Here is a 12,894-nt window from a genome sequence, read left to right on the forward strand (position 1 = left end):
TTCGGAAAAGGGCTTTTCATCTTGCTTAGCTGCAGTCGAGGGCCCTGGCAAATTGGGAGCACTTTTCCAGGCCAAATTCGAGCACTCGTTCGCAGCGAGATAGGAATCGCAGGTGGGCCTTTGGGTTTGGCAGGTGGGTGGATGGGTGGTTGGTTGGTTGGCCAGGCATTCAACTCAGTTTCGTGAAAGTGCGAAATATTTTCGCTGCGATTTGCATTTGTTTGGCGGGCAGGCAGAGGTAGGCAGGGGCAGGCCGGAGGCGTGGCAGCTCGAATTGGCGCCGCACATAAATGCAAATGCAAAAAGTGGCAAAAAGTGGCCAGGGGGCTGGGGGCTTTCGAAGGGGGTGTGGCAGCTGGCGAACAAAGTGTGGCATACATTTAGGCGTCGCCGCATGCAAATGTTTGACGTTATACAATAATAAAGGCAAATCCCCGGCACAAAAAAGCGAGGGACCCACACTAATGTACACATCATATATACATAAATTTTTTTATATTCTTGGGCTTATTCTTGCGACGATTTTATTTCCCCTCCGGCTGCTTCAGCTTTTTGCATATTTTTCTGGTTCGATTTTTATCGCCAAGTCGCCGACGACGACGACGACGATGACGACGAAAATGTTGCGCAAATATTTGCGCTTTTATGTGCATAGCAAAAACCTTAGCTCCTCATTTTTGATGTCTTTTTTCCCTCGACTTGGAACATTTTTCCTCCCATTTCTTTTTGTGCATTCAGATTTTCGCTTTGCAGATGCTTGTTGTTGCTGCTTTTTATGATTTACTTGTGCTTTGTGTTTGTACTTTGGTTCGTATTTGTGTTTGCGTTGGTATTGGAATTGATACACGCAAAACAAATGGCTAACTTTTCAATTGGCTTAACTTTTTAATTAAAAGTGCAGTAATTACCCTTAATAATATTAATTTATATTTTTAAATATTAACTTTACCTTTAAAAATGAAAATCGATTATTGAAATTTTCTTGTGGTAATGCATAAAATATGACAGTATTCTGCACTATTATATTGCAGCCTTGCCATTTTCTTTTATATTTAAAGCATGGCCACTTTTTTTGTCTGTGCACTGATGTGTATACACTGTTGCAAAGGTAAATTGGATTGAGAAATTGAAATCGCATTCAGAGGCAAAGGGGAGGGGCGGCGAGAAATAGGGGCAAGAGCAAAGGAGATAGAGGAAAATCTTTTCCGTTTTATTTACCTTATTGATTTTCCCTTTTGAACAGGGCGCCCCATGTATTTGTGCACCTCCGGCCGAGATAATCGAGCTGAAGTTGCATTTCCCACTTTGCTGGAGAAAAGTTTAATGGATTTTCCTCCATTCAGCACCAGCACCGAAAGGTGTGCTTTAAAAGTTTAAAAATTGCTTGCTGCCACTTATATTCGTTCGCACACCTGCACATTTGGCATTTGTTCGACGAACTTGGGCTCGACAATCCCCAAAACATTCATCAAAGTCCGGCGCTAAAACCATTTCCGTGTTCTCATTTGCCCCAAACATTTTGTCAAACATGAACCATTCGTCCCGTGACGACACAACTAATTAGAGTGGAAAATAGGGAACTTTTCTTTGTCACCGAGTCAAGTTTTCCCTTGCAATGCTCTCCCTAATTAGTGGATTAAACTTGGCAGGACCTAATAGCACTTAGACTTTACTATAATTAAGTCTATATCTATCTTATCTATCTATCTTATTTCCATAGGAACAACAAATTCCCAATGCTTGACTTCAAAATGTTTATTCAGTAAGTATGTATATGAAAGCACTATAAATCTACGACAAACATGTTCAGCTATTTGGTCTTCAGTGTGTGTGTATCTGTAATGCAAAATGACTTAAGTACAATAATGTTTCTGTTCGCGACTCCAATCGATTGGTGCGAACGTGATGTGTTGGTAACCCTAACCCAAGCACCCAAACCCACCATGTGAACCATGTGCATCTCAGAAGTGGCGCTGCATCACCCTGTCCAGGTCGTTCCAACTGCAGGAGTAGTCGATCTGCAGCAGACCCTTCTTGCTCAGTCCGAATTTACGGGCGTAAATCCCCGAGTAGAGCGACGAGTCGCCTCCGCTGGAGTGGTGGGGCGACGAGCCCCTGATCCGGCTGCCCTCCCCGGCAGCTGCTCCGTAGAGCGTGGAGGGGGCGGCGTAGATCTGCTGCTGGCACTCGCTGCAATCCGGAATGCTGCAGTACGGCAGTGTAGCATAGGGATTGCAGTAGTCGTAGGCGGGCGAAAGTGGCGGCGGGGCGGGGAACTCGATCTGCGGCGGAGCGGCCAGGGGCGCCGACTTGCCGCTTCGCTTGCGCCGCGGATGGGGGGCAGTTCCGTAGCCCCCGGCCAGGTTGCTGCTCCTCTGCATCTCGCTGGGCACGGAGCGGCGCTGGAGGGTGGCCGCCCGTCGCTGGGGAACGGGCCGCTCGTCGCCAATGGAGGAGGGGTGCTCCGTGGAGCTGGTGCTAGAGAAGCCTGAAAGGTGTGGGAATACAGTGCATTAAAGAAGGCTATCGAAACTGTGTCGAAGCATCAGTTATCAACATATACTCAAGTTTTAGTAATGATATATCTTTATAAATCGATCAATCATACATCTTAATTATATTAGTTTAGATTATCTAATATTAAATATAAATAAATACTGAGAATGTAATGAACCCAATCGCAGAAAATCGAATGCAGTATTAAATTTCCTTATAAATTAATTGAAATAGTCGAACTCAGCTTGCCATTATTTAGCCAGATATGTGTAATTAAATTTGAATTGCAATAAAACCCGCACTGCGTAAATTGAAAAATCAAATGGCATTGAAAATGATATCTAAACATATTTGTGTAACTTGAGCCGAAAATACATGAAGTAATTTATAATTAAAAGCTTGCACTAAAGTTTGAATTTGAAATTTAGGTTTGCACGCACCTCCAAAGCCATTGTAAAGTTGCCGCTGCTCCTCGCCGTAAAGGTCCTCGGGTTCCTCATCCTCGGCGTTGTCCAGCTGCAGCTGCCTGGTCATGGTGGCCATGTAGTCCTCGTAGCGACTGGGCACTCCGTAGATGTCGCTCCTGGCCGTGTAGAGTGGCTCCTTGCGGGCGCTGCGGCTCCTGCGGCGAGTCCTCTGGGGCACGCAGCACTCCAGTTGGCACTGGGCACGCGACACCCGGCGACTCTGGGTGTGGGGGCGTGGCATTGTGGCCGACATGCCCACGCCCACACCCACACCCACGCCCCCAGTGTATCCGTATGTGGGACTGGGCGTCAGTGAGTTGCCCCCACCACCGTAGGCGGGTTCAATGGCTTCACCACCAGCACCACCAGCACCACCAGCACCACCGTTGACATCATCGATCTTCTTGCGCACATAGTCATAGTTCTCCAGATCCCAGGGATCCACGTAGCAGCGCTGCGAGGGCAGCAAGGTGGTGCCGTATATGTCCTCCGTGTTGTCAATGGTGTAGTAGGGGGATTCCAGGGCGCCCACTCCCTCGGAGGAGCCGCCGGGCAAGGCCTGTTTTGGACCGGCTCGTCGCCTTCTTGGGGTCGTTTGGCTGCGTTCACGCATGCTGCAAGAAATTCGCAGAGAAAAACACGTAATATTAGCTGGGAAATGCGGAGATGGAGATGGTGAGTGTGAGAGTGAGTGTGTGGGAAAGCCACGAGCAAGTGCATCAACTGGTTGGTTACGCAACGCACTTTGTGGCTAATACCGAAACTCTTCCGTCAACCAATCGAACCCGTTCTTCATTGGCGGTGGCGGTGGCCGCGAATTTTCCGCGGCATTAATGCCGGCTTAAATCGCACACCGGCTATAGACATATCTTTTGCAGGTGTTACACTTCACGACTCCACATCGCAACCATTAGCCGGTTTATGGATCTGCATAACTTAGCATGGCCAATCAATTGGCATTCCAATTGCCAATAAGCCGCGCTATTCCATTAGCCAACCAACTGGTTTACGTCAAAGGAAAATGAACAAAACCCATCCACCCGTTTCGGGCATCAGAAACAAATTGCTTTACTTATCAAATATCATAAAAAATACTATTTAATTAAAATCTGAATTGGAGCCCGCCAGCAACTGTACAAATATACAGATTTATGCAAAACAAAATCAAGTGGAATAAGTGCCACGAAAAGATACACAAATTCCCATTTTGCCGAGAAGGTTAACTAGATTTTTGATCGGTGTGTCAGTTGCAGTGCTATCGAAATGAAATTAAAGTACACCGAGTTTTCCATTGTGTAAATAAATATATGGAAAACATTCAGTTTTTACTCCATATTCATTTCAGAGTTTATTTAACATGAAAGACAATATCAGCATTTGATAAGCGAAAAACGGTTTACATTTCTTTCATTCGATTAAATCTCTGCTGCGATCTGAATGAAAAACATGAATAGACACAGAAAATATTATTAATACATCAGTAAAAACAAAAAGGTTAAATAAAATGCTATAATATTCAACGAATTTTTTACCAAACTTTTTAGGCTTGTGCTTTTCATAAGTTTTGGTAATTTTGTAGGTTTTTCCCCTCAGCTATTTCATTAAAACGCCCATTTGAAAAAAGGTTTTGCGCAATCTCTGCGAGGCATTTGTGATTTGTGCATTTGCATAAAAATGTTGTGTTGGTTTTGTTTTAGCTGGTTTGTTTTAATCTGTTCGGTTATCGATTTACATTTGCATGGCCTTAACAAGAAAAAGGTTTCAGATGGGAATATAATTTATAAAATCCACAAACTGTACCGAGCCAAAAAAAAACAACGTGACTTGGCTGTGACACGCAAATGAAATCGTGTATCTGCGGGTCTTTCAGGGTCTATAAACTTTTTATGGCATATATCCAAACACAAAATAAACACACAAGCCCATCTGAATGCAGTTGCAGTGATTTGCACGCGAGGCAAAATGGCGTAGGGCTTGTTTTTTGAGCTATTTATTATTTAAAGGAACTCAAAAATGCAGTCAATACCAACATTGGGATGAAGTACAAAGCAAATATGAAAGGCTTACGAATTTTGCACTTTGCATTGGATATTCAGTTGTTATGCCAGATAGCTGATGAATAAATTGATAAGAATAACAAATGTTCTTGGCCGGTGAAACTGGCATTACGTATGCGCCACGTGGCCCTTAACCGTGAAAAGTTAATTGCATGCGCAGTGTTTAGCCGCAATTAGAGATGCCTATGCAAACACATTCGTGGACGTGGATATGGAACCACTTACGGCCCAAAAGCCCTGTTAATTAATTGGCATCTTCGGCCGGCACTTCCACGGCTCCACTGCGGTTGGCTGCTTGCCCCGGTCAACCTCAGGTTCAAATTCAGCTTCAGATTCAGATTCAGACTCATCTCAGCGCAAATTGCCGCTTTGACTTTGGCTTCTGGCCATTTGCATTTCAAATGTGTCAAGTTCGCGTCGAGTTACTTTGTGTAATCAGTCGGGCTTGTTAGCGATTGGTGATTGATAGTGGTTTGCCACCTGAGTTGAGCTCGAAGTTAAAGACAGCCATCAATATTTGTGGATACCCGGAAAACTTATTAAGACGGATGACAGCAACCGCAAACTTAATTGAAGATTTGGTTAAAGTATAAAATAAACAAATTCAAACAAAATCTATTAAAACCTATTCAATTTAGCAATAACTGATTCTTGAACTAGAAATTTTCAAAGAATAAAGTTACCAACCTAAATTTTTTGTTTAAAATGTAGACTTCGAAAATATTCCAATGCTCAAAGTAAAACACTCATTCATTTTAACCACTTTGTTAAATTTGCCACTCAATTTCGGCACACCTGCGAATATTTCAATTAAGGTAATAATTAACAACCTGGCCATGTCTCGTTCAGCACAAATTATGCAAAAAATAAGGTAAATATTTCGACATCGAATTATAATGCAAAATAACTGGAAACAAGTTTGCCAAATGCCAATCGACCTTGCCAAGTATTCGAATATAAATATTTATTCGAGTGATATCATACCCAAAGGCGGATTTACATCAGCCCAATCAAGAGCAGGGCGAAATGAATTCAAATTGCGCTTCTGCCGCACCTTTGAAAATATCCAAGACGAGCAGAAGCCTCGCTGATGAATCACCTGAGAAGAACAGTTCTTCGGCATACCTGGGCGTAGTGCCCTAGATGGTGATCAGTATTACACTTGCGATGCATTCGCATTCATGAGGCGCAGACCCACGCAGATGATCAATCTCAATCTCGACAAGCCCGCAAAAGATTGAAAACAAACTGCAGACAAAGCCGAAGATACGTCTGAAAAGATCTTGGGACCTGCCCACTCACAAATCGCAACTTTCTTTGCTTTTGACACAGTTTGCTCGGCAGTTTCATTCACCTTGTTTTGATTTTTGGAAGGGGACACCAATTTGAATGTGAATTTGAATTTGTTTTGGCCGTCGGTCACTTGTCACTTGCGGTAGAACACTTGTATGGGCATAGAACCCCTTTCAGCCAATATGTGAATTGTGAGTTCCAGACACGTCCGATCCGCACATGATCCACGCGCATGCGCAACGCGTTGTGTTCGCTTCTTCGACCGGCGCTCAACTGTTTTGGCCAGCGGTTTGAGCCAAGTTACAAGTCTTCTGCTCCATTGCTGGCAGCATGTTCGAACTGGTTTGATCCTCTGGTTGCGGTGGCCACGGGTTCGTTTGCCAATTTCCATCAAAATTAATCAGAGCTCCCATTCAGTCTTTATGTCTTTGGTTAGATGTAATTTCGGGCGGCCTGTAAATTAATTAGCAGTAAATTAAACTGACAGCCCGTGATTATGTCACAGTCGCGGAGCTACTCAAAGTCACATTGATATGCAAATTTGTGAGTCGTTGAAATGCGACTGCGCCAGGGAAATGCCGAAGATACTCGTACTCGTAGTTCAGATAAACTCGGTTTCATTACTCAACGAATGGGAGTTGCTCTTAGGAAATGTATCTAGAAAGGCAGTGAAAATGTATAAGTTGTAAATTGAACTGTCATCACTTGTGAAAAATTAGCTGATTCACAGCACTCATAAGTTACAACCATTTTCCAAAATCATTTAACCCAACCGCAAAGTGACCATAGCCATTGCTAGAGTAAGTGGTTTACAAAAAGCAGCTGCCAAGTTCAAGTCTTTTTTCCTGCGGAAAGAAATTGAAATCGCTGCTGAGAGAAATTGCATCACTTCAACTTCAACTTGAACCGACTTTTGGGTGGAGCAATGTTCGCCGCCTTTGAATTCGTGAACAGAAAACAGGTGATGAGCATCATCTCTCATTCGAGACTTTTCCCATCACCAGCGGCCAAGTCCCAGGTAATTTATGCATTTTTTCGTTAGCTACCAAAAGGTATTTATAAAATGAATTGTTTGAAAAAAACCTTTAAGCTTTCACTTTCAATGCGGTGGCGGTTTGGTTTTTTGTTGTGGTATCCCAAAGTCGTGCCGATATTTATGGCGTTTATTCAGTCAGGTCAGTTATTATTTCCTTTTGCGGTGAGTGTCGAGTGCAAACAATCAATTGATGGCCCATAGACCAGACCAAAAACAATTCAATTAAGCCATCTAAAGTGGGCCACATTTTGTGGTCAGATGTGTCGCCAAAAAAAGTCAATTAACAAATAATTGTTTGGGGGCTTTAAAGGATTTACGCAATCTCAGCGGCCACAGCTGTTAGAAAACGGTTGGTTTTGTGGTAATACTCTTTAAATCATTTTCCAAACTATTCAAAAATACTTCAAATGTCTTATGAATAATTCAGAATATTTTTGTGGTATACGTCAACCTATTTTTAGGGGTTGGTAAGAGTTAGCTAGAAATATTTCTATAAATGAAATGCCGTGCAAGTTTATGCCATTCAGCATTCGGAAGCTATTTGGATTTCTGGTCACGAGGGTTTCGCAAATTGTTGCCCTCACTAGGCATCCATTCAGTTCATCTAGCCACCCTGCAGTTCATCAGGCCTACATTCCTTGCCATAGAACCCCAACATATATGTACATATGTATGTACATATGTATGCACTATTGGCCCCATTCAGAGGCTCCAGAGCAATTTGCCGCTCTTAATGGCGAACGCCGTATGGGGACTTGCAGCACACGTTGCAGCGTGTGGAAACGCACAGGAAACCGGCTGCACCTGGCCACCCAGCGGGGGATGGTGGATTTTCCGGGGGTGCAGAGGGGGCGGTGCCACAGCCAGATGTTTGCCTTTGACTGGCGGCAGACTCGTTGATCTCTGCTCCAATTCCAATACGTGTGTGTGCTCCGCTCCTTCGCCCGGTATCTTTCAGATACTCGCACCGGCGACATTGTGCAACATGCTCTTGGTTATGACAAGAAAAATTGCAAACTTATTTCATATTGGTAAGAACATACCACAAATGGTGACATCTATGAATTTGTAACCCTTTTCACCAATTCATATTCAATTTCATTTAATATTATCAACTCGATTGAGTAAAAATGTATCGTATAATATACATATAGGAGTTTTCTTGGAATTCCCTAGACTTATAGTGCTACTATGCACCTTCCAGCTTTTTATAATGTCTTCATTCCATTTTGGTTTTTACGATTACTACAACCAATGTGGATTGGCAACAGCTGCAGCGGGCATTGGAGATGCTGGTTCGCAGATTGCGCTGCACCCAAGCCCAAGTTCCAATTCCAATCCCAAACCCAATCCCAGTCGCAGTACCAGTACCAATACCACTAGCTATAGCAATACCAAATCCGAATCTAAACCGAATCGAATCGAATGGCTATAGCCCATAGCACATGACTCTTTTTACTTCTTTGCTCCACGCTTGTCACTCGGCTTGCCACTTTCGATTTTTCATAGCTGGCAGCCTCTGTAGTAGGGGCTTTTTTGCAACTCACCAACATCTCCCGCCATTGGGGCAATAATTGTAAGTGGACCTGGGCATTTATGGCGTTTTTGCTTCTACGGCCCCATTTGGCCGCCGTGTTGGACATTTTGCACGTGTTCGGCCCACAAAAGGAAAGCGGTCCAATGGCAGAAAAACAGGGAAGAAATATGGCCGGTAATTGTGTGCTTCCCATTTGGTGTGTCAGCAAAACGCTTTTTGCGGTTCCTTTGCCGAACTCGGGACATTCATTGTCGGCTTGTAAAAAGCCCTTCCCCAACCATTTTGCATCCGCCTTTAAGTGAATTATTCAAACGTGAATTAATCATTTAAGCCGAAATATGAAAGCCTGAAAGAATTTCCTAAATGTCTCTCATTTGTTCTACTTATCAAATGAAAGTTCAAATTAGGGAACAGCTTCATTTCCTTTTAAAAAGATTAAATAAAGCAATAATTTTTATATACTTGCTAAAATCTTTAAGCTTTTGAATGAAATGTAAATAAACTACTTTGTGTATTTTTGATATTCAATAATAAGTTGTTTCGGTTTTGGTTACATGATAATATTCATTATTTAAAAGCCTTACATTCACTTAAATTTGGGTATTTAGGTTAAAATATATATGCCAAAAATGCTTTTAAATGTGTTTACAGTTAATAAATTTTAATTTCACAATTATTTTGGTTTATTGTCAGTTGGCAAAAATGTGTTCTCAGCCATAAATCGTATCGATAAGACAGTTTTGGGTTCGGTTTAACAACCCCGACGCAACACAATGAGCCATAACTGAAACCATTAAGTTTGTATTTAAATCCACTCATTGCTCAATCTGCTTGATGATGCAATAATGCCTAGTACTGCAGGCAGACATCGGGGCAGCAAAAAACCACAAGATAAAAGACGAACTACATGAACATCAGCAGCAGCATCATCACCATCGACATCTGACACGCCGAGGGCCAGGCATCACCTCCATCGCCTCCATCGCCTCCATCTCCATCTTCGACATCGTCTTCATCGCGGGCTCCATGTGCCTCAATCACTGCTGACGCACAGTTCAAGTGGCACTGGCACAAATCATCTTAACGAAAATCCACCTATGTGTGTAGAGCTCTGAAAAAATCAGCAAAATAAAGTCTAGCATCACAAGAGCTAGACATCTTTGGAGGCAACTCTGACATAATTTGGCCAAAATAGTTGCTGCCTTCTCTCGATTATTGTTTTTGTGGATTTTGTTCATGCTCATGATGTTGCTTTAAGCGTCTTCTCTTATCAAGGGGATTTTTTATTGAATAAATTTATAGACATAGATTCAAGGTATATAATAGTTTTATCTCACTCAACATAAGTTTTGTGTTCGTATGAATAAACTTAGAATAATGTTTAGTTAGTTTTACAAAAAAAGGTAGGCTAATATATGTTATAAATGCAATTGTCGTTTCTCATGGCTTTTATTCTTTTTAAGAAGTGTTTTGTATAATTGTTTTGTATAAATATGACAACTGCCAGTTGTCAATTGATTTCCTATTATAGTTTTCCATCATTAGCACAGCAAGACAACTATTACTCACAGCCGCAGATCAGCACTTCCAAAAACAGTTTTCCATGTCAACCCAACACACCCAAAAACACGCCTGCAAAGAAAACCCACATACATGTACATATAGTAGAAGCAGTGCGGATACACCCACAGATAGTACATCTTGTTCGATGATGCCTCAAGTTCAAGATACAAAAACGTATTGCGGGGAGAAAAAAAACCAAAAAACAAAAAACAAACAATTGCGCGTGAGTACATTGTGCATTGTTTTGGCCAAGTAACGAAACATTTTTTCCCGCACTTCCGTGTCGGCACAAGATACATGGATACATGGCACTGGCTTCGAGATACTCGTACTTAGGTGCATATGAACATCGCCGGGGGAACCAAGTACCCGAGTATCAAAGGCATTGTCTTGGCCGGAATGGGGGGTTTTCCTTTTCTTTTAGTTTTTCCCTCGGCGCTTATCACACACTTCATTAATTTTGTTTCGCTTTTCATTGCTGTCGGTAATTATGGTTACAGTTATGCTCGACTATCTGCAAGATACTCCGAGTTTCACTTTTTTCCGAGCTCTTCTTCTTAATATTGCAAAATTGCATGCTGCACTTGAAAAAAGTTTGCCACGCGTGAAGCTCTTGCTATCCAAGTATCCGAAAGATACTTAAATACTCGGACAATATTTGCTCGAAAGCCGCCAACAGTTTGTTGCCACTTATGCTGCTGGCTTGGTGATTTTTAACGCTTCGTTAACGCAACTAAAATTATTATCGCTAACTTCAGGCTAGACAGGGCATTTGTTTTCGGCCCGCAAAATCATTAAATCAATTAATGCTCCACGAAACGCAGAAACTTCAGGCGAAAATTAGAAACCGAACTCTGAAAATGAAACCACCAGCTGAAACTAGATTAAGCGGATGCCTTTAAGTTGATTATGATCCACAATTATCAGATGGAAGGAGGTTGGCTTTGAATATGACGTCGAAAAGAAACAATAGTTTAAATTCTAAGCTGATTCGCAAGAATCTTTATATCTCGTTAAACAATTTGGTATGTATAAGTTATTTAAAACTAAATAAATAATAACTAAGCAAGCTTACTCCAACTAGAACCCTTTTAATTAGAATGAATTTCTTTCGAAAATGTTACTTCCTAATTTCCAAGTTGAGTTATCGCAGATAACAATGGTGGTAGGCAAGTAAATTTGCTTTCTCACAGGAAACCATCAAAATGTTGCACTTGCTGTAGCAGCCATTACTTTTACAGCAACCAATCTTGACACGGAAACTTGTTAAAACAATGTTTAATTAATTATGATTGCACGATAGGCCTCATCATCATCACTTGGGAAGCCCGGGATTGCTCGTAATTATCGAAACCTCCGGCAGATGGCGTGTGCTGGGATTTGAATACGACTGACTGACTGACGACAAGTTCAATGGCTCACGCGGCGTATGCGCAATTTGCATTAGGCATTGAGCTTGAGCTCTGGTTTTAATTAGCGGCTGCAATTACACATACGACATGGTGTTCGGACAGCGCTGAGTGTGCATAATTTAGACGGTAATGACATGGAAAGCTTACTAATTGAAATTGAACGCCGCCTTATCGCAAATGATAGGGGAGATAATAGCACTGGTGATCCAAATTACTTAGGTTTTAGTGAAATCGAGTTGGTAATAATTAGAATAATTCGAATTTACGACTACTTCTCGATGGGCAAACTTGGCGAACATAATTACCATATCAAAAACCAATTCATCAATTTATTTTAACGCTTTTTAATTTGCTTCCGTTCGCAAACAAAATTTAATCCGTTTTTGCATAACAAAGATATGGTTTAGCTGTATTCATTCGCTAATTTGTTGATTGACATTGATAAACAAATCTTATAGATTTTCTTATGACTGAAACATGATCACCTTTTCCAAGTATTAGATTTCATCAATGTGCCTTTCACTACTGAGGATATTTTTTCTGTATCCCCTATATGCAATTCCCCAGCACTTAACTTACCTAGTTGCATAAGTTAGTCCACGTTTTCTGCTCTACACACTGAGTTTTCATCTTGGCCAACTTATTTATTATTGGTGTAGTTTAAGCCCGATTTTCTAGGCTTCGCATTTGGCAATGTAATTAACACACTGACGGCCAATTGTCCAAAAAACAGCACACAGTAGTGCTGTCCAAATTCACTCAAGGCTCCCATAATTTGGCAAGCCATAATATTTAATCTTTGTGTTTATTATTTCTTATTAACCCATTATGATCATTTCCTACACTGCGACACAGAAAAGTAAAGAGTTATTTGTATTCATGCATTGTGCCTTTTACTACCACCAGTAATGTGATTTTATTTGCTTTGCCTCGAAGATAAATACCTAAATAAACACAAGACAAACGAACTTGTCAGTGGTGTGTGAATTTTTCCCTGTCATCATCATCATCATTGTCATTATTATATTGAGTT

At 41.6% G+C, this 12,894-nt stretch overlaps 1 protein-coding gene across 2 annotated transcripts; it reads right to left on the reverse strand.

Moving 5' to 3' along the window:
- Positions 1–1,786: 1,786 nt before the first annotated feature.
- On the reverse strand, positions 1,787–6,625 carry LOC122613970. Of its 2 annotated transcripts, none has more exons than XM_043788415.1 (3): positions 6,375–6,625; positions 2,937–3,577; positions 1,787–2,488 (listed from the first exon to the last, which is right to left on the reverse strand). In XM_043788415.1, the coding sequence occupies exons 2-3, from the start codon at positions 3,574–3,576 to the stop codon at positions 1,962–1,964; spliced, it is 1,167 nt and encodes a 388-aa protein (XP_043644350.1). In that variant the 5' UTR covers position 3,577; positions 6,375–6,625; the 3' UTR covers positions 1,787–1,961. The 2 variants fall into 2 exon arrangements, with proteins under 2 accessions (XP_043644350.1, XP_043644351.1); XM_043788416.1 differs by lacking the exon at positions 6,375–6,625 and adding an exon at positions 3,708–3,824.
- Between the last annotated feature and the right edge of the window lie 6,269 nt (positions 6,626–12,894).

Source organism: Drosophila teissieri, chromosome 2R (genome assembly GCF_016746235.2).
Source record: "Drosophila teissieri strain GT53w chromosome 2R, Prin_Dtei_1.1, whole genome shotgun sequence".
NCBI classification, from domain to species: Eukaryota; Metazoa; Arthropoda; class Insecta; order Diptera; family Drosophilidae; genus Drosophila; species Drosophila teissieri.

Bases quoted from the DNA above. Each gene is read 5' to 3' on its own strand.
- LOC122613970 (XM_043788415.1), bottom strand. From the start codon at position 3,576: ATGCGTGAACGCAGCCAAACGACCCCAAGAAGGCGACGAGCCGGTCCA. The intron at 2,489-2,936 runs GTGCGTGCAAAC...CACACCTTTCAG, and splicing joins ACTTTACAATGGCTTTGGAG to GCTTCTCTAGCACCAGCTCC.